This window comes from Nicotiana tabacum, chromosome 9 (genome assembly GCF_000715075.1).
Source record: "Nicotiana tabacum cultivar K326 chromosome 9, ASM71507v2, whole genome shotgun sequence".
Classification (NCBI taxonomy): domain Eukaryota; kingdom Viridiplantae; phylum Streptophyta; class Magnoliopsida; order Solanales; family Solanaceae; genus Nicotiana; species Nicotiana tabacum.
This window is the reverse complement of record NC_134088.1, coordinates 118,992,902-119,018,244: the sequence shown is the minus strand read 5'-3', so window position 1 is coordinate 119,018,244 and position 25,343 is coordinate 118,992,902. Positions and strand designations below refer to the sequence as shown.

The 25,343-nt window shown below is 37.1% G+C and overlaps 1 protein-coding gene across 2 annotated transcripts; it reads left to right on the top strand.

The window, feature by feature from the left end:
- The first annotated feature begins 16,501 nt into the window (after window positions 1-16,501).
- On the top strand, window positions 16,502-22,979 carry LOC107788280 (hexokinase-3-like). Of its 2 annotated transcripts, none has more exons than XM_075220898.1 (9): window positions 16,502-17,438; window positions 19,604-19,754; window positions 19,868-20,050; window positions 20,463-20,537; window positions 21,284-21,502; window positions 21,596-21,694; window positions 21,774-21,901; window positions 22,055-22,136; window positions 22,280-22,979. In XM_075220898.1, exons 1-9 carry the CDS (start codon window positions 17,167-17,169, stop codon window positions 22,664-22,666), a joined length of 1,596 nt encoding a protein of 531 aa, XP_075076999.1. In that variant the 5' UTR covers window positions 16,502-17,166; the 3' UTR covers window positions 22,667-22,979.
- Window positions 22,980-25,343: the final 2,364 nt, after the last annotated feature.

The following is a 25,343-nucleotide window of genomic DNA, read 5'->3' as shown; positions in this document are numbered from 1 at the left end:
GAGCAGCTTCACAATATGTATTATGACCCGCGGGTGTGGTCGATTTTGAATTAGTGAAGATTCAGAATTAAGTTAAAAGAACAATCCTTATTTAGAAATTTAAATGAAGAAGAGAAAAGTTGATCGGATATTGACTTATGTATAAACGACCTCGAAATTTAATTATGATGATTCCAATAGCTCCGTATGGTAATTTTGGACTTAGGAGCATGTCCGAAAAATTATTTGGAGGTCCGTAGTAGAATTAGGCTTGAAATGCCGAAAGTTGAATTTTTTTAAAGTTTGACCGGGGGTGACTTTTTTATATCGAGGTCGGAATTCGATTATGGAAATTGGAATAGCTTCGTTATGTCATTTATGACTTGTGTACAAAATTTAAAGTTATTCCGGATTAATTTGATGTATTTCGGCACAAGATATAGAATTTAAAAGTTTAAAGTTCATTAGGCTTGAATCGAGGTGTGATTTGTGATTTTAGCGTTGTTTGATGTGATTCGAGGCTTCAACTAAGCTCGTATGATATTTTAGGACTTGTTGGGGTGGTTTCAGATCATTTCTAGGCCATTTTTAATTGCTGGTTTCTGCCTACAGAGGTGTGCATTACGATCGCGAACTTTTGGTCGCGTTCGCGAAGAGCAAACAACCGTTTGGGGCCTTGCGAATCGCGATTGCGGAAGCTCTTTCGCGATCGCGTAGAACAAATCTCGGTTGCACTAACCCGATTTTGGAAACTTATATCTCGCAATCTATAAGGAATTTGGACATGATCCAAAAATAAAAGTTGTAGTCCTTGATGTCTAGTTTTCAAAAAAGTAAACCATTTGTCATTTGGAGTTGTGTACAAAAAGTTATGGTAGATACACTACAGGCTGTCCGGGAAGAGTTTGGAATTCTCTGTTGCATAAGGTTAATTTTGGAAGCTTATATCTCGAAATATATAAGGAATTGGAATATGAGCAACAAATGAAAGTTATAGCCCTTGGAATCTAGTTTGCAGAAAGTTAAACCATTCATCATTTAGAGTTTTGTACAAAACGTTATGACCATTATACTAGAAATTGTCTTGAAGAGTTGGGGAGTTTGTTCTTCGCGATCGCGATTGGTTTTTCGCGATCGCGAAGAGTAAATACCTGGGCAGTAGCTATATTTCGAGTTTTCAGCCATTTTGACATATTTGGAGCTATAGAGCTCATATTGAGGCGATTTTCACCACATAGATTGAGGTAAGTGTTCTATATCCTAAAGTGTTTATATTTTATGAATCTATGATTATATTCATCGTTTAATTCGGATTTTAATGGAATAAATCAAGATTTTTGTAAAATCTTCTAAGAACGAAAATTTAAGATTTGGAGGTCGAGTTGTTATCGGAATTTGATAAAATTAGTATGGTTGAACTCGTATCGGAATGGATGTTCGGATTTGGTAAAAATTACGTCGGGTTCCGAGGGGCGAGTCCCGTGTTGACTTTTTGGAATAAATTTTTAAGTTGACGTATTATTATTCGGAATTATTTTTGATGAATTTTAATGAAGTTATACAATTAATTTGGATAGATTTGAGCTATCTGGAGGACAATTCAAGCAAGAAGGCTATTTTAGAATATCTGTCTAACTTCAAAAAGGTAAGTGTCTTGCTTAACCTCGAGTGGGGGAATTACCCCTTAGGCATTGAGTCTTATGTGCCATTTGTGAAATGTGAAAAGCCGTGTACGCGAGGTGACGAGTACGTACTCGGGCTTATACGTGCAAAATTCATTGAATTAGAGTCTTAGAAATTATTGTGTAGTAAATTTGAAAATTGTGGAAAATTATTAAATCATCTGTTTGCCATTCCTAAATCCTTATTGTTGAATTTATTTTTATATGCTAATTTGATGTGATTGTTACTTGAAATATTTATGAAATTTCGTGAGTATTGTTGGTTTAATATTTCTTGGAAATTAATTCCAATATGAATTTTCTTATGCAAATAATTAATTTAAGCGAGCTTAAGAATAAGTATTAATATAATTATCTAAATTTACATTAATGAAGGCTTTGCTTTATACTGAGTAATTTCTATCTCTATTGATTGTTTTTGGGTGTTATATACATTGTGTGGAGCCTTGGGCTATTTGTTGTGAAATTAATTGATTTTTGTTATATATTTGGAATTTGGTTGTGGCCATTGGGCAAATTGTGATATGAATTAATTTTATTATGTTGCTGTGTTAATTTTCCGTGTAAATTGTTGTGTTGTGTGAGTTATTATTTTGGGAAGATAAGGGTGGCATTTCACCGTTGATATTATGTGGGTATAAGGGGTGGCATTTCACTGTTGTCGTATTTGTTGGAATATTGTTTGGGCGGAGCGATAAGGGTGGCTATAGGAGCGATAAGGGTGGCTATTGATATTATCTGGGCGGAGCGATAAGGGTGGCTATAGGAGTGATAAGGGTGGCAATAGGAGCGATAAGGATGGCTATTGTCAGGGACAATATGTGATGATGTTGGGTTGTGCTGTTGATAATTTTCATGTGATGTTATGATTTGCTTGTGTTTATTTTTATACCTTGTGCAATTTGTCTTGTTGTTGATAAATTGATAACAATATGATTTATATTGAAATTGGGAGCATGTGACCATTGCCGGGCGGATTATAAAATAAAATATGGGCACGAGGTGCCGTGAGTAAATAATGAGGATATTTGGCACGTGAATTGTCCGTGCAGTTATGATATAAAATGTGGGCACGAGGTACTGTGATGAAATGATAAGATAATTGGCACGTGAATTGTCCATACAGTTGTGATATGAAATGAGGGCACGAGGTGCTGGAGAAATATGATGATTTAATTATGGGCACGAGGTACCGTGGAAATATAAAAATAGGTTGAGACTCGTATTTTTATGATTATGAAATGAGGTGTCACATGGTGACTTTTTAATTGAAAGAATTATATTAAAAATATTTATTTGGAACGATTTTTATTCAAAAAGAATTATATGAAAGAATTGTATTTGAAAGATATTTATTTGAGGAAATTATATTTGAAAAAATTTATTGAAAGAATTATATTTGAAAAATAATTATTTGAGAAAACTACATTTGAAAGAGAGTTATTTGGAAGAATTATATGTGACGGATATTTATTTGAAAAACTTGAATTAATTAGGCGTACATGTATTTATTAATTATTGAGTGATATTTATGGTATTCTTGTTGTCTTGCTGTGTATACCACTAGTTGTTTTATCCCGCCCTTATTGCTATCTGTTTCCTAGTATTTTATATATTATATTGCACAAGTTATTAGACTACTTAGTATCTTGACTGTACCTCGTCTCTACTCCATTGAGGTTAGTCTTGCATACCTCTGTTGTTTAATACCTTAATCTATTTCTTTGAAACATGTCTAATGTACCTTCTGAGTCTAGCGAGGGGAGCGACTCGATCCCAATAGCGATGATGTTTCCCCCTCATGCGGAGGATGTTTCTGCGGCCACCGAGGATAGTAGCTTCCCACTGGTGGAGGAGATAGTACCTCGTAACCCTGATATCAGGTCTGACTTCTTGAAACTGCTTGAGACTGACCCCCGAACCTTTAAATCAACGATGACGGAGGCTGATTTGATGGAGCTCAAGGCAAAATACGGCCTTCCCAGCCACATCGAATTGATCCCTACCGGGTGGGATGTGGTGCAGGTTCATCACCTTGGGTATTGCGCCTTCTACGCCTACCCCTTCCACGTCGACTACACTCTTCCTCTTCTTCCAATGGCGGAGGAGTTTTGTCACTATTACGGCATTTTCCTGGCTCAGCTTGTGCCGTACGTTTACCCTTGGATCTGATGGAAAAGCATAGAATAATATCGACCAGAATCTTGGTGAAAATGTGATGTTTGTATCGTAGTAAAAGAGAGAGAATCTTTCTTGTCAAAGTGTGTTCTTACAAATAAAAATCACATGCCCTAGATCATTGTCTCTTTTTCTATTTATATAAGACATATTCCTAGTAAACCCTAATAGTACAAGTACAGAGAATATTCACAGAATATTCTCTTTAATATCTTGTTTCGAAAACTAGCCATTACAGCTTCATCGACGGTGCTCGACCTCGACCATGATTGACATCTCGACCACGGCTCATGTCGACTCTTCGACTATGAACTTTTCTACTTCCTGGTCAACCTCAACTAACGACGGCTCGAGAACCCTTTGCTTAATATTATCTTATTTTAAATATTCTACGGCGGATTTTGACCCATACAGTTAGTCCCTCCGCTTATTGAGACCGGCCTCAGGCAGGCTTGATGAGCGGATTTTGTTCATTGTGGTTGGAATGATTGGACGAGCTGATCGGGTCGCAGTGATTGAGGCGAACTTGTAACGTGGCTCTTTGTGAGCCGCAAATTTTGGAGTTGTGCTGTCCATGAATCGAAATGACGTCACGACCTCACGCGTCATCATGACGCGTATTCCCGATGCGTCACTTTGTTTTGCCTGGGACTCCTGATTGATCCTGTCACTTCGATTCTGATGCCAAATGATGATGAGGCAATTTCTCTATTTTGACGCCTGAATTCTTATCAATAGGGATGTGAGGGTTCAATCCCAAATTTTACAGACTTCCTGCATCGAAACCCTATATTTGCTACTTTCTTTTCCATTGTTGTGCATCTTTTCCCTTCGTTCCAGCGATCCTTATCGACTTTAATCCTCTATTATTTAATACCTTCCTCTATTTCTTTGAAAACATGTCTACCTTCTTAGTCTAGCAAGGGGAGCGACTCGATCCCAATAGCGATGGTGTCTCCCCCTCATGCGGAAGATGTTTACGCGGCCACCGAGGACGGAAGCTTCCCAATGGTAGAGGAGATAGTTCCTCGTAACCCTGATATCAGGTCTGACTTCTTAAAACTGCTTGAGGCCGACCCCCGAACCTTTGAATCAACGATGACGATGGCTGATTTGATGGAGCTGAAGGCAAAATACGGCTTCCCCAACCACATCGAATTGATCCATGCCGGGTGGGATGTGGTGCAAGTTCACCGCCCTGGGTATTGCACCTTCTACGCCTACCCCTTCCACGTCGGCTACACTCTTCCTCTTCTTCCGCTGGCGGAGGAGTTTTGTCACTATTACGGCGTTTGCCCGGCTCAGCTTGCGCCATACGTTTACCCTTGGATCTGATGGAAAAACATAGAATAGTATCGACGAGAATATTGGTAAAAATGTAATGATTATATCTTAGTAAAAGAGAGAGAATCTTTCTTGTCAAAGTGTGTTCTTACAAATAAAAATCACATGCCCTAGATCATTGTCTCTTTTTCTATTTATATAAGATATATTCCTAGTAAACCCTAATAGTACAAGTGCATAGAATATCCACGAAATATTCTCTTTAATATCTTGTTTCGAAAACAAGCTGTTACAGCTTCATCGACGGTGCTCGACCTCAACCATGATTGACATTTCGACCACGGCTCATGTCGACTCTTCGACTATGAACTTTTCTACTTCCTGGTCCACCTCAACTAATGACGACTCGAGAACCCTTTGCTTAATATTATCTTTTTTTAAATATTCTACGGTGGATTTTGACACATACATTTAGTCTCTCTGCTTATTGAGGCCGGCCTCAGGCGGGCTTGATGAGCGGATTCTGTTCATTGCGGTTGGAATGATTGGACGAGCTGATCGGGTCGCGGTGATTGAGGCAAACTTGCAACGTGGCCCTTCGTGAGCCGCAGATTTTGGAGTTGTACTGTCCATGAATCGGAATGATGTCACGACCTCACGTGTCATCATGGCACGTATTCCCGATGCGTCGCTTTGTTTTGTGTGAGACTCCTGATTGGTCCTGCCACTTCGATTCCGATGCTAGATGATGATGCGAAAATTTCTCTATTCTGACGCCTGAATTCTTATAAATAGGGATGTGAGGGTTCAATCCCAATTTTTACAGACTTCATGCATCGAAACCCTATATCTCCTACTTCTTTTTCCATTGTTGTGCATCTTTTCCCTTCGTTCCAGCGATCCTTATCGACTTTAATCCTCTGTTGTTTAATACCTTACTCTATTTCTTGGAAAATATGTCTAATGTACCTTCTCAGTCTAGCGAGGGGAGCGACTCGATCCCAATAGCGATGGTGTTTCCCCCTCATGCGGAGGAAGTTTCCACGGTCACCGAGGACGGAAGCTTCCCAATGGTGGATAAGATAGTTCCTCATAACCCTGATATCAGGTCTGACTTTTCGAAACTGCTTGAGGCTGACCCCCGAACCTTTAAATCAACGATGACGGAGGCTGATTTGATAGAGCTCAAGGCAAAATACGGCCTCACCAACCACATCGAATTGATCCCTGCCGGGTGGGATGTGGTGCAGGTTCACTGCCCTGGGTATTGCGCCTTCTATGCCTATCTCTTCCACGACGGCTACACTCTTCCTTTTCTTCCATTGGCGGAGGAGTTTTGTTGCTATTACGGCGTTTGCCCGGCTCATCCTGCACCGTACGTTTACAAACTCTTGAGGATGCTCACCAAGTTTGCGGAGCTGGCCGGGGTCGAACTCACAATTCGTCATCTTACGCACCTGTTCGCTCCCAGCCTTTATAGGGGGCGCTTTTGAATCTACGCCACCGAGGAGGAAAGTGCTTAGTGGTAAAGATGGATAATAAGGCTAATTGCCAATTCTGGCTCAACTTCTTCTTTGTTCGAACTAAGGACGTGGTGGCCAATGCTGAGGGTTTTCCTGAGACTTGGAATTATACTCGTAAGTACACGACTTCCTCATTTGTAAGTATCTAATTTCCTGTCATGCTTGGTTGTGGTTATAACCTACTATCCTTTTTGTGCAACTACACCTTCGCCTCCTCCCTTGGTTGGCGATATTTCTGACTGGGTGGGATGGCTTCTCCCTCGTATCATGGGGATATGCGAGTGGCCAGGCTTCTTCAAAAGATTTGGCCCCATCTCCCCTGACCAGTAAGTCATTTTTATCGTTGGCTTCCTAGTTGCTTCCTTCTTTGGGTTAGTTTTGGCTGACTTTCTTTTTCCTTTGTTTGTCGCTTGATTTCAACCGAGGGTCTACGAAGAAGTTGAAAGCTCCCGCCCTACATTCCGAAAGAGGAAAAATGCAAAGTCCTCAGTTTCCGCCCCCTCATCGACTGTGTCCTTTTCTGCTCGTGCCTCGGTTCCTCCTTCGACCGTTGTTACCACTGCTCGTGACTTGGTCCCTCATGTTGGTGCATCTCGACCTCTTTCTTCTTTGACCTCTTAACTATACCGTCTTATATACGAAGACGATGAGGAGCCGGCATCTAGCAAGGAAGATTTGATGTCTCGCAAGAGGAGGTCTGTGGATATAGGTGACGGGGTCGACCGGGCCGTCAATGTAACGGAAGGTGATTTTACACTGCACGAGACGACGACCATCGTCATCGAAGACGAGTTCAAACCAGTGTCTGAAATCCCGAGGTTAGCGGAGGCCGACGTAGGTACGCCTCTTCCTTCTATGATGGCGGAGGCTGAAGGGTCAGCTACTGGAATCTTCGACGCTTCGCGACCAGAGAGGCTGTCAATTTCGCGTCGAGCTGATGATACTTCCTTGCCGGCCGATGAGGGAGGCAAAGGTGTTGCTGAAGATGGCTATGGGACGGGCTTAGACATTGATGCTGGCAATCTAAAGATAATGGAGGAAGGGCTTACCCAACTTGAGGTAAGGTTGGAGGGATCTACGAGGACTATTGTGATCCCCATATATCGTGATTTGCTAAAAAAGACGGAGAACGTGATGCCTAGACTCGGCCCCCTTTGTTCCGAGATAGAGGTCAAGACTTTTAAAGATATGGATGACGATACTCTATCTAGGAGCATCGCTGGTCTTGCCCTTAGAGTAAGTGTTCAGCGTTTTACTTTTTTGTTCTTTTTGCCCTTATTTTTCAGGGCGTCTTCGGTTCTAACTCACTCCTTTTCTTTTTCTGAACGTAGACGATGATCTTGGAGATCGAGAGTGCTCGGAGGGAGAAGAGGCGTAGGGAGATTTTCATAAAGCTGAAGAACAAGTACCTTGTGTATCGACGCAAGTACCGTATATTTCATCAGCGACTCGAGGAGGGAGAAAAATGACAAGCTGGTGAAATCCATTGAGAAATGCAGTGTCCTCGAGGGGACGTTGAGGAGCAAAGAAGAAGAGCTTGAAGTCAGCAAGGGCGTAGAGGCCGAGTGTAGTGATCTTCAAGCGCAAGTGGTCGAACTACGCAGGCAGTTGGAAGAATGTCAGCTTCAGCTGGCAGGCCTCGGTGGTGAAGATGCAGAGAAGCAGAACGAGCTTGAGAAGACAGCGTCTTTTCGCTTGGACGTTCGAGGAAATTGGAGATGCTTGAGCTAGCGAATAATGCCCTTCAGGCCGAGCGGGAGAACGACCAATCCACGGCAAAAGCTAAGGAGAATTGACTAGAGGGGAGGGTCAGAGAACTGGAGAAGGATAACACCCTCCTTCATGGTCGGGTGGTCGCATTGGAAGCTGAGAAGGCTCAACTGCTTGCCTAACCCTCTTCTTCTCATACTGCGGAGTTTCCCAATGTTCCTCGGGCATTGTATGAGGAATGGATTCACGCCAAAGATCAATTGGACATATATCAAGATTTGCATAAGGCGGGATTTGTTTCCAAGGTCGCCCTCAAGGATGTTCATGTTAAAGCCCGTGAAGCTCTAGTTGCTTGTGGGTATGATCCTGCCACGCCTGAGGGTGATGAGGGCGATGATGAAGGTATGGATTGGCTTGAAGAGGACATTTGGTACGACACTTCTTATCGTGAGGGTGAATGAGGCGAAGGTGGGGGTGATCACGGTGGCGAGGATATTGATGGTCAAGGTGGCAAAGGCGCAGAAGCTCACAATGGCGGTGATCAGTAGTTTATCTTCTTCTCTTTTTGTAAACTTTTGTGTATTTTTTGGCGGCGTCTCCGTGAGCCTTTGTAAAAGTGTTTTTAAGTATGAAATGCCAAAGTTGTTCTATGCGTCTGCTTCTTTTCCTGTAGTTTGTTTTCTGTACTTGTATGTTTTTTGCTTATGTTGTTTGGCTGCCTTGGCTCTTTCGTTAGATTGCGGTCAAGGATTATTAGATGTTTTTCCGAACAAGGTCAAACATAGCCTGAGTTTAATTACGACAGAGGGCTAGTGTTTGTTCGTTCGAACAAGGTCGAATGTAACCTAACCTTAATTATGGCCGGGGACCAGTAGGTATTAGTTCGAACAAGGTCGAACATAACCTAAATTTTATTATGGCCGAGGGCCAATAGGTGTTAGTTCGAACAAGATCGAACATAACCTAACTTTTATTATGGCCGAGGGCCAATATGTGTTAGTTCGAACAAGGTCGAACATAACCTAAATTTATGTTATGGCCGAGGGCCAATAGGAGTTAGTTCGAACAAGGTCGAACATAACCTAAATTTATGTTATGGCCGAGGGCCAATAGGAGTTAGTTCGAACAAGGTCGAACATAGCCTAACTTTTATTAAGGCCGAAGGCCAGTATGTGTTAGTTCAAACAAAGTCGTGAAGAAAGAACATAACCTAACTTTTATTATGTGAAATATTGTGTCATTTTACGTGAGATAAAATGTTAAATAAAAATTTCATGTATTAGCAATAGAAATAATTCATAGAGCGGCTAAGTAGGTGTTTGGATATAAAAATTATAATTTTTGAAAAAAAATGGTATTTGGAATTAAGTTGAAAAATGATATTTGAAATTTGAAATTATATTCGGACATGCATCTCACTTGAAAAAATATTGCAGTCTTGTGAGTAGGAAAATTTTATTTTATTTTTTGAAAAAGTGGTCAAAATCACTTTTTGATTTTTGAAAAACCCATTTTTGAAAAAATTTCAAAAACTTACAAAATTTTATGGACAAACAAATTTTTGAAAAAAAAACGAAAAAACTAATAATATTTTTTATGGACAAACGGGTCCTAAAATTACTTTAAACCAAGGTGTCTTGGTTTGGTAATAAAACTAAAATTATAATACAAATACATGGTTGTGTTATATAATAAGAAATCTTAGTAATTTTTAATTTATTTTGTTAAATAAAAGTGGGGGACAGATCGCAAGTAGCTCCTTATTGGTCGGTGGCATCTTCTTGTCAAGTCATTTCACTCAAATCTTTTCTTTCTATTGGGAAATAGATCTGAGTATATCTGACGTATACAAAAGTTTGAAGAATTTTCACAAATCCGTTAAAATGGCAAACACACTATTTATATTTAAAAGAAGAACAAAATGAAAATTCCATAAATGTCAAGAAAATAAAAGTGAAGAAATGATATTTTATGCTATATTTTCTCCTTTTTATTGAAGTGTACGTGAAATTAAAAAAAAGAAGAAGAGAGTCTCGGACACACCATCTCGTCTTCACCTAAGGTTTGAGGAAGGACCGCACCCCAAGTGAATGTGATGTAGGCAGTTTACCTTAATACAAATATCAATGACTGATTCTACAGCTCGAATACGTGATTTATATGTCACACGAAAATAACTTTACTGTTACTTCAAGATTTAAAGCATACGTGAAATATTCTTTTAAATTTGGGTTGAATCATAAATTTGCATTTTTAAGTAAGAGAACATGCGATTAATATGTGATTTTTGGTAAAGAACCCGCAAATGAGTTTGGAGTCAAGTTTTAATATTAAAAAAAAAAACACTTAATAAATAAATTAGATGTTATATAAAGATTCTTTTAAGGGAAAGGTGGGCCATGGCATTACCGCCCGTTATATCCCTGTCAAAAACTTTAGAAAAGCTTTCAATTTTCTAAAGCTATACGTGGATATTAGAATCCTACGATAATGACTTGTTTTGATTATGACAACTGATTAAAATATATGTTATTATCTCTTAAGTGTTGTTGCTCAATAAACTTTTTAAGAAATACCAATAAGTATTGTGGTGCTTTTATCCTTGATAAGGGATTTCGTGTTCGAGTTTAAGGTATGAAATTAATTTTGTTAGGAAATACTTTATACTTTACATCGCATCTCTCGTAATGCGGTCTTTTCTGAATTCTACTTAATCGCGAAATACTTTGTGTATCGAACTATCTTTTTTACTTTGCCGCATATATAGAACTATTTTGTACAAATTTATTCGTGCTCCAATATTGATAGCGGATATCAGAACATTTTTTTTTTTTTTAGAAATAATTGGTAAGGTCAAGCCACCACTTGATCACTATAGGAAATGCTTGCTACTTTAGCATGCTTAATTGAGCCTTGATTATAAAGGCGGGTTTTGATAGTGATATTCAATTACTCATGCTTTTTCTTTTATTTTATTTATACTTTTTAGGAAGTAACTACAATAACATGCCAACATTTCAAATATATATAACAAAATCAATTTTTTATTGTCATTATACTTGGGTGTAATTTTGGTTCATCGTCATAAGAAAACGCTCTTTTCTTCGCTGCTAGATGCTTCTATTTCTTACTCATAGATCATAAATTAATATATTATTAGGTGAGAATAATCAAATCTTTTTTTTTCCTGAGAATATTGATGGGAGCCTTGGAGGAATAGTAAAGTTGTCTTCGTATAATCTATATGTCACGGATTTGAGCCATGACATATATGTCGCGGGTTTGAGCCATGAAATTAGCCACTAGTACTTGTATCGGAGTAGGCTGCCTACATGACATCTCTTGAGGTACGCCCAGAAGCGGACCTATGTTATCAAGTGAGGGGTCACCGACACCCGGAAAATTCGGCAAATTGTTCATGAATATATGTATACGATTTTAGAAAATACTAATATATTAGTAGTGACACCCTGTATACATAGTAGATTTTGGTTGAAAGCAAAAGTGCACTCCCAATCTTCAAATCCTGGATCCGCCTCTGAGTATGACCTTTCTTCGGATCTTGCATGAACGCGGAATATTTCGTGTACCAGACTACTACTTTATTTTAATAACTTGAAAATAATTACGACTCCTAACTCCCTTAGGCATGTTAAGACCCCATGATAGGGCAAAATGAACATGTAAAAAAGATATATCAATTATATAAGTTTATTTTACTTAGGAGTGTACTTATAAAAATAAGAATGACTAATAAGGACAATAAAGATGGAAGTTTTCATTGGTCAAATCAAAGTCAAAACATATATTGCTATAATATTTGGCGCATGAGAGCCAAGACGGATTGTGTAGCTATGAAAGGGACCACCCCACTTCCCTTTTAAAAAATAAAAACTATAGTATATATCACAAAATAAAATAAAAATTAATGAGGATACGAATATTCGAAATTGCCAAGCTGTATAAATGGCCAAGTAATTAACACACAGATTCAACATGTAAAACAAAGTTGATTAATTATTGTCTCTTTCCCACCCCCCCTCCCCCCCCCCCCCCCTCCCTTTTTTTTTGAATGTCAGTTTAATGATTATTTTTTAAAAGGAGATAAATGGTTGAACCGAATTAATCCAACGTTAAAATTAAACACGGTGTAACTAAAATTACATGCATGTCGTATAAAGTAATAATAAGTATCACTTTTGGATTTGGCTTATATGTATTATAATGTAAATATTATTTTACGTAATCAACAATTTCTAAAATGTAATAGCATATTAGTTACTATATTTACTAGAATACAATTAAATATGTATTAAGAAAGCCTACTACTATTTAATTATTGGAGATTTTACCATACTTTTTGTAGCTTGGCTTAACGACACTAAATAATTTAAAGTATGACTAAGTTACCCCATCATAATTAAACATACTTTCTCAGGTACTTTGTCTTGTAGTTGTTCCAAATCTAATGGTTAATACTTAACCACGATTATTCTCTTCCATTTAACGCAATTATACCTCTATCTAAGTCACTTTCTTTTACTATCTTTCTTTTTCCTATTTGGATATAAATAATATCTTATATTAGTAGTATATAAAACTATCATAATAGGGTAAGTATGAACATTATTGGAAGTTAATTTAGTCTTTTTATAGGGGAATTTTGTATGGGATGAATATTATATTGGTGAAATTGAGAGAAAGTAATCAGAATAAGGAAATTTGGTAATACAAGTTTAATTTGTTTTTAAGTTGAACATGGAAATAAATTATTGGCATGACAATTATTAATCCTATTTATCAAAAAGTAACAAAAGGATAATCAAACTATTTTAAATTCCCTTTTTAATGCCCAATATAAGAGAATGATAAAGAGAAGGACCTAGTGAGCAGAGAATTGTATCTACATTTATACAAGGCAGAAGCTCTCTATAAATGAGCTACCATTCAATTGGCAAACTAAGATCTAAAGTCATAATTGTATAGTAGATCATTAGGAGGGAAATAAATTCCCACTTGGTTTACAAATAATAATTTGATCAAGCAAGTAAAATAAAGCACTTTTATGCATATTTCAACTATGTTGGAAGTAAGATGTATTAGCACCATAGGTAGCTTTTTTTTTTTTTTTTTTACCCCGGTGTCTGATACCTACTTTGGGGTCTCTCCTTCAAGCTTGGCAAGGAGGGGCGTATGGTCTCTGATACCTACTTTGGGGTCTCTCCTTCAAGCTTGGCGAGGGGAGGGGCGTATGGACCACTCAATTCAAAGTATCAAAAAAGACTGTTGCACCCAGTAGCAAAGCAAACCATCAGAACTAAAGTCACATTTGTATGCCTTCAGAGTCGATAATCTATTCAGCCCAAGATCCTCTCTCTAACTTGACGAAGCGCGCGAGCAATTTATCCTTTCTCTCTTGGGGTTAGAACTTACTGAACAACTACCTTATTTGACTTTCATGACTTTTTTCATTCCCAATGCTCGAAACAGAGACCTTTTGCCCTTTGAGGAATCTTATCCATTATGCTACATTTTTTTTGTGGCGCACTAACAATAGTTATTATTATTATTATTATTAATATACAACGATGAAAACCCAATAACAATAATAATAATAATAACACGTTCCACATATTCCTACAATATAGAGTCCACAGAGGATAATATATACGCATACTTTACTGTTACCTTGTGGAGGTAGAAAAATTATTTCCGATAGAATCTCGGCTCAATACTTCACATTTTCTTTCTATTTCATTTTTTTGGTAATTTTATTGGAATATGGTGTGTGTGTGTTTGGTGGGAGATGGGGGGTCTAGGGGTGGGTGGTTCAAAGGGGTAGTAGGGTGTGTGGGTGTGTGGAGGACATAAGAAAGAGAGAGAGAGAGAATAGTACAGCTATGGGGGTGCATTCTATTGTCTTTTGTACTGTCTAGTGAAATGTAATGAAACATTTTTTTTCCCCACTTTTTAATGCTTAGCTGGAATTAGCGGAACACAGCTGTCATTATGGTACGGTCCGCAGCGTAACCGCACCTTCCAACGTCGCCGTTTTTCCACATATTTCCTTTTTATTTTTCCTTCTGAAATTTGCTGTCTTTTACCTACCCACCCCCAATAAGTAAGTTCCAAATGTCTATTTTGTCCAAGACGTTTTTAATTAGTGACACTTTAGTCCCTCATTTTTCATTTGATATGAGTTTCATCAAAGTGGAATCACTTTGTTGGTTCTCTACATAAAAACTTGTGGGGATGGGAGGGACCAAAAAATTTATTTCGTGAATTTACTCAATTGCCCTCCTTTTGATTCACTTTTTATGATTGGATGAAAATAGAACATTTTGTTATAAATGCAACCTACTCCATATAAAATATCATAAAGTTACAAATCCTTTACATGGATTTGAGTGAGAGATTTCATTGAATGTAACAAATCTTGTACATAGATTTGTATATGGAATTATTAGCCGACGGCATTAATTTAGATTAGGTTTAATTTGGTCTACCATATTTATTTGGATTTGATAGATTACTTATAATAGAAAATCTAATATGGAGATATTAAATGAATAGACATCTTAAGTGAAAAATTCAAATGTGGGGTATAAAATGAGAAAAGTTCAACAAGATAATACCCGCAATTAATATAGTTATAAAGATCAATTCCATATGATGGTAAAATAGGATTATAGATATGAATTTCTTAAATTTATAAAGTATTTACGTAGATATACGCTTGAAGGTGATGGTCTAAATATTTATTCCCTCCACTCCATATTAATTTTCTGGATCTCTTATCGTATCGACATAAGAATCATACGTTTGGTGTGAATTAACAAAATCCTCAAGTACTGGGCTCAATATAAGTTAAAAAAGAATAAGAAGAATAAGCATAAGTCATTATATCACACTCTTTATAATTTTATAAATTCACATCAACTTATTACAAAAAAAAACTCATCTTTATTAGAGTCAAAAGTATTAATTTTAAGCAGTATCGTAATTATTAGAAGTTCAAATATAATTGTGTATGCATGACTATAGTAATCCATTTAACTAATATAACTAGTAACTAGTTTAAATGAATGACAAGATACTAATGATTTTCATTCATATGTAGCAAAAAGATATATACATAGATCTTGAAACGTAGATTTTATATTGTCAAAATTTACGTCAATGTATGAAAACGATTCACATGCCCAATTTATTCAGTTGGTATACTAATAAGAACATTTAAACTATTTATTCATTATTCAAAATGCTCTCTTTAATCATATTCAAACTCAAATTCAAAAAAGAGGAAAGACCTAGAGCCCGTTTGGAGATAAGAAATTTTTTTTTTTTCAAATTTTTTTTTTTTACTTTTTTCCGAAATCAGCGTTTGTTCATAAAATTTTTAATTTTCACTTGAATATGCATTTTGGAAATTTTCAAAAATTTAAAAAACTCCAAAAAGTTGTTTTTCAAAATTTTCACTCAAATCACTCACAAAACTTCAAAAACAACCCAAAATTATATTCATGTCCAAACACAACTCTAAATTTCAAATACCATTTTCACCTGAATTTTTTTTTTCCTATTTTAGAATTTTACAATTCTTATGTCCAAACGCCCACCTAGTCATATTCCTTTCAACTATCAAGGAAAATATAGAGTCAAAAGTAGTAAATCTTTAAAACTTTTCTAAAAGAACAAAATAAAAAAACATAATGTAATAATTATGTAAATTTCAAAGCACATATATCAACAAAATCTTTGTTATTCACAAGTCAACAGTTTAATCATATTAAAGTTCAAATCAAACAAGTCAAAAGACTAGTCACATAGCTTTCCACTATTAAGGAAAAAAGAGAAAAACAAAAGTCCCTATCACAAAACTAAGTCAAATTTAATCAACCAAAACTTTTCAAATAATTAAGGTAATCCAAAAATTCCAATTCCAATGGCAAAAACGTAAATAAATATCAACCTGGTGCCTTAACTTTACACAAAACACCAAAATATAGTAAATTCTTTTCCCCATTTCACGATAATAGTAAAAAAAGAAGCGCTACAAATCTGTCATTTCCTAACTTTACCGAGGGTAAAACAGTCTTTGTAAATCACCTATAAATATCGGAAGTTCGCTTTCACATACACCCCCTACACACACACACACAGTACAAAAGCGCAACACCGCCCTTCTTTCTCTCTCTACCCTCACTCTTTCTCTCTCTAGTATTTCTTCAAACAACTGGTCGTCGCCTGAAAAACATCCGTCAACGTCGCCGGGAAAAATCCGTTAACGTTGTTGTTGCCGGATATTGCCGAAAACATCGCCGGAGAATATTCCAACGGATGAACTGTTTAACAGTTTCACTTTCAAGCAAAATCTCCGTGCTTCTGGCCACATCTATAGAATAACGACATTCTCAGCCGTAGACGGTGGCCGGACGGACGACAGAATAGGCGGTGACAGTAAGTTTTAGTTTTCACTATTGGATAACGACATCAATCACGGCGTTGATTACCGGAAAGTACGCCGTTGTTTTAGTTTTGGAAACACTGAGCTGTGTGTAACTGTGTATTGTGTGTGTCACCGGGAAAAGGAAACGGCTCTATTCCGTCAGACGACGCCGTTTAAGTGATTTTTATCAGCAAAGGTGTTGTGTTTTTTGATTAAAAGGAGGGAGTTTTAAATTAAAACGGGGTATTTGATTTGAAACGGTGTCGTATTTATACATAAAAATGGTTTGACTGATTTATTCTCGAAACGGGAGAAAGACAGAAGAAAAAGCACAAATAAAAAGAAAAATAAACGGTGTCGTATGGGGAGGTTAGCGGTGGGGATATCGGCGGGGTTTGCGGTGGCGGCGTGTATTGTGGCGGCAGCTATGGTGGGTAAGAGGGTAAAAAGGAGGAGGAAGTGGAAGAAGATGGTGAAGGTTCTAGAAGAACTGGAAGAGTCGTGTGGTACACCCGTGGGTAGGCTAAAGCAAGTAGTGGATGCTATGGCTGTTGAAATGCACGCTGGACTTGCCTCTGAAGGCGGGAGTAAACTCAAGATGTTGCTTACTTATGTTGATAAGCTCCCAAATGGGTATACATATTTACCATAAAGTTTCAACTTTGGTTTTCATACTGATTGCTTTTCGTTATTGTTTTTGGTTTGGTATACTCCCTCCGTCCATTTTATGTTTGACTGGTTACTGGATTTAAGAAAGAAAGAACCACTTTTGTCACTTATATCTAAAGCGCAGCATAGACATTTGTGATAGCTATAAATCATCTCATCAAGGCTAAAATGAAAATTTTAAATTGTTTCTAAAGATAGAAATGTGTTAAATTGTTTCTAAATATAAAAAGATGTTAGACTAAAAAGGAAAGCATGTTACATGAAATGGGACGGAGGGGGTATAACACATTCACTAATTCACTCGGCAACTTCAAGTACGGGCAACTTTAGTATATCCATGTCATGTTTTTCTCTTGTGTGAGATCAGTCAACCATCCCTTTGGCGGAAACAATTTGATTTGTGCTGATTGCTTAGCTGTTACGTTTTTTAAAATTCATATGGACATTTGCGTATACATATGAGTGCTTCTCTTATCTGTTTCCTTATGATTAATTTGTTCTTAAATTCATTCATTAGCCATGCTTGCTCGCTGTGTATTGCTAGTGGTAATATAGACAAAACGTTGAGAGGCTTATTTTTTTGTGGGGGCAGGGGTTTTTACAAGTGTGTGCATCTGCAAGGAGGCCGTGTGTAAAAGATTGTGTTACGTGGTATGTGAGAGATCTTTTGTCTTTTATGGTTGGCTAGGGGTGTGCATGGTTTTGCTATTTTGGATGTATTATGTGGTTAGAGTCGTGAAGTACGAGGAACAATGCAATGCTCTCTTTGTTCAACTAGTTTGATCACGATACAATTTGGGAGCAATAACAGTTGATTTGTTATTTTCCTTCTGACAATTAATGTACTCTATTTTTTTGTTCATGCTGGTTTATTAACTATGGCTAAAGTTTTCCAGAATTTACCACACTGATACTCTTTCATTGCATGAGACTGGGCACAGTGATTTTGACTGTTTATATTTGTTTTTCTATTTCTCTCTTCTTGTGTCTCCCTTGGGGTTTTCATGAGTGTATTCTTTAAAATTTAGATGGCTAAGGTTGTACACTAGGAGAAAATTTCAGGTTATTACTTTGTCAAAATTTGAGAATGCTTCTTGATTAAAAAAGGAAAAAAGAAATTGAGAATGCTTTCTTTGTTTGTGAATAGTCTGTAAAGGACATGACTGGGTTTCAGACATGCAGTTGCTAGTTTAAAATGCTTTTGGTTAACTAAGACATAATGTGGCTTTTGAGATGTATATGTGATGCATGAGTCCAGTGGTAAGTATGCTGCTGTTATGCAGAATTTAATAATATTGTCTCTAAGGTAAGTAACTAGCCTGATTGTTCATTGAGTAATTCAATGTTAAATATTCCCTAACACAAGCATCGATGAGCCCTTCATAAGGTAGGGGTAAGGTCTACGTACACATTACCCTCCCCAGACCCCACTATGTGGGATTGCACTGGGTTTGTTGTTGTTGTTGTTGTACAAGCATCGATGAGTTCACCATAAAGATGATTCTAATTTAGTGCTCTGTATAGACTTATCATTTTGCCTTCTTCTGATTTTCCAAAGAGTGTTTTGGGTAGATGATATTGGATAGCAGGTTCATTTTGATCGATGATAATAGTCACTAGATAACGACCTTGAAAGCTGGAGTAATTGATTCAATCTAACTTTGCTTCTGCTGCTTGTTTCTGTTTCCTTATATACCCCCTTTGATTTGCATGTGCACTTGACTAAGGAATTTTCACTTAGTATTCATCATGAAAATTAGCCACTGAAATATTACTAAATAATCTTCTGTTTTTATTGGATATTTAATATCTTCCATTTTCTCCTTGAGCGTTGACATATGCTCGAAAGGGATGTTTTTTAAAACATGAGGACGTAGTAATAGGGAAAGATTTACTCATCATGCCCTAAAAAGGTAATTGGAATATAATTTTCTTCAAGAAAAATTCAAATGTACATCAAAAAATTTGAGGCTTTTCAGATTGAATCGCCACTTGAGCTAGTGAAATACATTCCTTGCTATAGCCTGCAGTTATAATGTTTGCTGACAGGTGGATACTTTGTTAATTATCTCTAATGGTCATATTCTTTTTGTTGTTTGATAACTAACCTTGGGCTTATGTTTTTTTAGGAGGGAAAAGGGAACATATTATGCTCTGCACCTTGGTGGTACGAATTTTAGAGTCTTGAGAGTCCACTTAGGAGGCCAAAGGTCTGCTATTCTTGGACAAGATATAGAACGACAACCCATTCCGCAACATCTAATGACTAGCACAAGCGAGGTGGCCGAGATTGAGCCTCTAATGTTCTGTTATCTTTTTGCAAATAACAAAATTACATTTGATTTGGTAGAGATCAACATAGTTTTTATCCCTTTTCCTGTTATTATGTGCAGGATCTCCTTGATTTCGTTGCGTCATCATTAAAGGACTTCATTGAAAAGGAAGGTAATGGCTTGGAGCAGCCTTCACCCAGGAGGAGAGAACTTGGCTTTACATTTTCATTTCCTGTGAAGCAAACTTCCGCCTCATCTGGCATTTTGATCAAATGGACAAAGGGATTTTCGATTGAAGACATGGTTAGTTAGCAGGAGTCTTTGCCTTTTGGATTCTATATAATGAAAAGTTGTAATTATGCATCATTATCTTTCATAAAAAAGATTGTAATTATCATGCGGGGTGTAACCTACTTTCCTTTTCAGTGCTTCCGGGTCTCTTTTTGTTTTTGTGCTACATGTATTACTCGTAGTCTCGAACTAAATTTTACGACCATGCAAAGCTTAGAGCTAGAAAAGTGTTTTCGTAGCTGACCCAGTCAAGATTGCCTTTATATTAAGTGACTACATGTCAGATGTAGCTATTATTGATGTGAATATGTACTGTGGATTTATTAACCAATGCATGCCCTTTATTCTTTTAAGATCATTAATATGTGGTTGTCCATTTCTGATAGATCCTTGTTTCTGGTTTTATTTTTCTCATTATTTTTAGATTGGAAGAGATGTTTCTGAATGTCTACAACAAGCAATTGCTAGAAAAGGTCAAGATGTGCGGGTGGCAGCATTGGTGAGCATTTTCCTTTGCCAGTTTCTTGCTTCTTTAAAACTTCTGTTAAATGGACATGTTTCTTGCTCATGTTTGTGAGATTTACTCTTGGGTACTTATTAGCTTCCCGTAGACCATGCCGTCCCCTTGTTTTCACCTTCAGATGTAATTTAAAGCTGTATGATACTATGATATGAGGCTTTTACCTTCTATTCATGTATCGTGCCATATAATAGGATAGTTAATATTAGAACTTGTTTCAATGATACTGATAAAGAAAAAGGGAGCTTGTTTCAATGATGAAGCTGCACAATTAGACGTCTAAAACTTTATCTTTGTCAGTGTATTAAGTACTATATTATTATAACGAATGTAATTTTCTACTATGAGCTACCTCACCTTCTTTAAGATTTCAGTCCAGGTTGATGCTGGATTATCCAGTTTAGAAGATGCCGGACACAGGTGGTTTACTGAGGATGATTCAGTTCTCTGGGGCATTTGACGTTATCATTAACTTTATGTAGTATTAGGAGACAATGTCGTTGGTCCTGAATTCCAGTGTCAGAATGATAACCTTCTCTACAATCTGGAAAATCATTTATCGTCACCAGTTTAAAATGTCTTCCCTTCTATAGAAGTTTCAGATGTTTTTCTCCTCTCCCTTGTATGATATAGTTTTCTCCTTCAAATTTTGATTGAGGATTGATTAGTTTTAGCTCTTGAGTGCAATGGCTGTTAGATTTTATTAATGCCGCATTATTCCTCAGATAAATGACACTGTGGGAACTCTAGCTCTTGGACATTATAATGATGAAGACACAGTTGCCGCGGTTGTAATTGGGACCGGCACTAACGCATGCTATTTGGAGCGGGCAGATGCAATTATTAAGTGCCAAGGTCTTTTAACAACATCAGGAGGCATGGTATATATGCTTTTTCATATTTTTGTTAAGTGCCAAGGTCTTTTAACAACATCAGGAGGCATGGTATATATGCTTTTTCATATTTTTGTAGTCTCAGTAGTTTATACTTTATATAAAGGTTTTGCTTGCTTGTCTTCTTACTTTCTGCAAACATAGGTAGTCAATATGGAATGGGGAAACTTTTGGTCATCTCATTTACCTAGAACCTCATATGATATTGACTTGGATGTTGCTAGCCCAAACCCAAATGATCAGGTAAAGTTTTTATCCATTGGACACTCGGTGATTATTATCTTACTCAGCAGCAAGCATCATATCAAGGATTTTGCTGCAGGGTTTTGAGAAAATGATATCAGGACTGTATTTGGGAGACATTGTCAGGAGAGTACTCCTTAGAATGTCACAGGAATCAGATGATTTTGGACCTGCATCATCAAAATTAGCAGTTCCTTTCGCCTTGAGGTACATACCATGTTTTCTGCTTGTCAGATTTTGCGCCATGTGAAGCCTTTCGTTTATCCGAGACTAATTTGTATTGATATATATGGGATCTCGCTGCATCATCACACTTCTCTGCAATATGATATTTATTAGTTTTACTGGGAATAATGGCAGGACACCGTTGATGGCTGCTATGCACGAGGATGATTCACCTGACTTAAGTGAAGTAGCCAGGATTCTGGGAGAAGTTCTAGAGGTAGACCCTCTTATCTTCTTATCCTTACACTTGGTATTGCAACTTAGCCAATTGTGGCATATTACACCTGTCCACTTCTCATTTAATTCTTGGTATGTTGCTTGGTTTCTTACTGTCTGCTTCTTGGGATCTTCGACTTTCAGTTACCTGATGTCCCAGTGAAAGTTCGGAAGCTTGTAGTGAAGGTATGTGATGTAATTACTCGAAGGGCTGCTAGATTAGCAGCTGCTGGTATCGTGGGAATATTGAAGAAGATAGGTCGAGATGGAAGTGGAGGCATAGCTGGTGGAAAATTCAGGAGCGATAGACCAAGTCGGATGAGAAGAACGGTTGTGGCTATCGAGGGTGGTTTATACACAAGTTACACCTTATTCAGAGAATACCTGAATGAAGCGATGAAGGAAATTTTAGGGGAAGAAATTTCCTCGAACGTCATTCTTAGGGTCATGGAAGATGGATCAGGGATTGGAGCAGCTCTTCTTGCTGCTGCAAATTCAGCCTCTGAAGTGGATAGGGTACAGCTGCACTGAATATAAAGCAAATACTACTATATATACATATCTATACACAGCTTTGTAAATTGTAGAAAATTGTTTCAATATTAAATCCTATCAAATGTAATAGGAAGGTTGTGTATATGTGTCATATATGTTCAAATCTGATGTTATAGTCTAGAATATCCCCATTGTGTTCTTAGAATGATCATTGGAAGTTGTTGTATGTGAAATTAATGCTATTGATGATTTCAGTATTTATCCCCTTTCTGTATTTTGTGTATGTAAAGAGAAACCATCTTTTGAAACGCTTCCATTTAATTATTTATTCATTCGTTTATTTTTCATACACAGCCCACTATTTCCTTTCCAACTTTTGTAGTACATGACATGGTTTTATGCTTTACTGTTGTCTCTTCATTTGTCCTTGAACATTGACTTGCCCAGCACTTCAAGAACTAGAAGAAAGAAGCACTTGGCTAGTGCTACACGGTCCAAACTCCAAACTAGGGGTGGCAAATGCGCGGGTCTGATATGAGCGGGTTAAAAATGGGTAATATAAAAATGAATAAATATTCAACCATATTTAATAGGTAGAAAGACTGTTTTCGGAAGACCCTTGGTTCAGGAAATATAAAGAGGAATTCAACCATATTTAATAAAGGGCAGCCCAGCGCACTAAGCTCTTGCTATGTACGGGGTCTGGGGAAGGGCCGGATCACAAGGGTCTATCGTACGCAGCCTTACCCTGCATTTTTGCAAGAGGCTGTTTCTACGGCTCGAACCCGTGACCTTCTGGTCACATGACAACAACTTTACCAGTTATGCCAATGCTCCCCTTCTATTCAACCATATTTAATATGGATAGAAAATGGGTTAACCTGTGAATAATATGGATACATCCATATTATCCATGGATTTTTGAATACGATCATTTTTGAGAGAATTCTTAGTCTTCTGAACTTGGGAACCCCCAATTTGAGTTTTTGTAAATGTAAAAGTTAAACTCATTGGTTATCCATTTTTAAGTGGATAATATGGATCTTATCCATATTTAATCAATTTTTAAAAAGTTCATTATCCAACTAATTTTTTAGTGGATAATATGGATGTATAATTGTTTTTAATCCATTTTGTCACCACTATTCCAAACTGTTAGGAGGAAGAAGCAGATGGAAAATATGATCACCCGCGAAAGATCAAAGCATCAGTTGCTTCCATGTACTGTCTTCTTCGGTTGCCTTAGACACCTTAACATTGAGTTCCCCTTATTCCATGAGTGGGTGGATACATCGGAAATGTCACGACCCAATTTAGGATCATGACCGGCGCTTGGGAACAAGTGCCCTCAAGTAAGCCTCATCGGTATTTTACAAAAAATTAGACAGAGTTTTCCCTAATTTAGGACTATCCAAAAGTTTTCCTCTCTCATAAACAAATAACAACCAACTCATATTCACCTAAATCAATCACAATCTTCACCAACTAACCAAAAATGAGTCTTCACCAACATTATCAACCTTATCAACATAATAATACTAAACTCATCTCAAAAATACGGAAAGAAGTACAATACTAGTATCTAGTCCAATATAACGAATGAATGCTCATGACACTAATAAAAATGACTATGGAGCGACTCTAAGAGTTCATGAGAGAAGACGATAACAAATAAATAAACTCTTGCCCATGCGAACAAGTGCGGGGCTCACCAGGAACTATCAAATCATGTACTCTAATTAACAAAATTCTCGCTCGCGTCAACTGCTGTTTCTGTAAAAACAAATATAGCGGAGAGTGAGTAGCTAGCTCAGTGAGTAATAACACTTAACTACAACCGTTTTTAATTGGGGGCAAGTGAGAAAGAATGCATGTTTAATAATAATCAGAAACTATCATAAAAATAAAATGCCCTCTCAAAAAAGGTAAATATAATCAGTCTATTCTTGTACTTCCTGTGACAGAAATCAATTTAACAAATCGATAATAAACACGGTAGACACTGTCTCATTGTTAAATCTTTATGTTTGGGAGGTTTCCAAGAAAGGATCATGTAATCTGTATCACTGTGTGGATCCCTTCATAAAAGGAGTCAAATATAACTTGTAGGTCCCTACTCGAGGGAAAACTGTAACTGTATGCTAGTTCTACCTTCCCACTAGCGAGGGCTATAACTGTAATCGGTAATATGTAAATATAAGGTGCACCAGGTCTAACGAACTCTCCATTAGCTACTGGATCCTTCAAAGTTTCCTCCCATTTATATTTTTTCTTGTAACCAGTAAATATTCATAAGAAAGCATTTTTAAAATAATAAAGGGCATATCAATTCTTATCAAATCATGTAAATCCATTTCAGTAATGGTAACCATATCTCAAGTAAGAGTAAAACATGTCTAGTAACAATGAGAACATTTTAAATAATGGTAAACATCTCCAGTAAACTGTTCAGTACCATATCAAGTAAAGGACTTGTCCCACATGCAATATCAAACATTCGGTAACACATTTTATTTTCAAAATAACATATAAACCATGCAGGTAATGAAAACACAAATTGTGGTAAGATTACTACTCACAGTACTAGTGTCAAATACCAAACTGCTCACCTCGAGCGATCCGTACAACTTCTTCCGATTAATCTATAATCACGTCATATCAATCTCGTGTCAATTTTCTAGTTTAAACTAATTCATAATTAATTTAAAATATA

Excerpts from the sequence above, each read along its gene's own strand:
- LOC107788280 (XM_075220898.1), top strand. The coding sequence starts at position 17,167 with ATGGGGAGGTTAGCGGTGGGGATATCGGCGGGGTTTGCGGTGGCGGCG. Across the intron at positions 20,538-21,283 it reads ATGTGCGGGTGGCAGCATTG|ATAAATGACACTGTGGGAAC; the intron begins GTGAGCATTTTC and ends ATTATTCCTCAG. Across the intron at positions 21,695-21,773 it reads GCCCAAACCCAAATGATCAG|GGTTTTGAGAAAATGATATC; the intron begins GTAAAGTTTTTA and ends ATTTTGCTGCAG.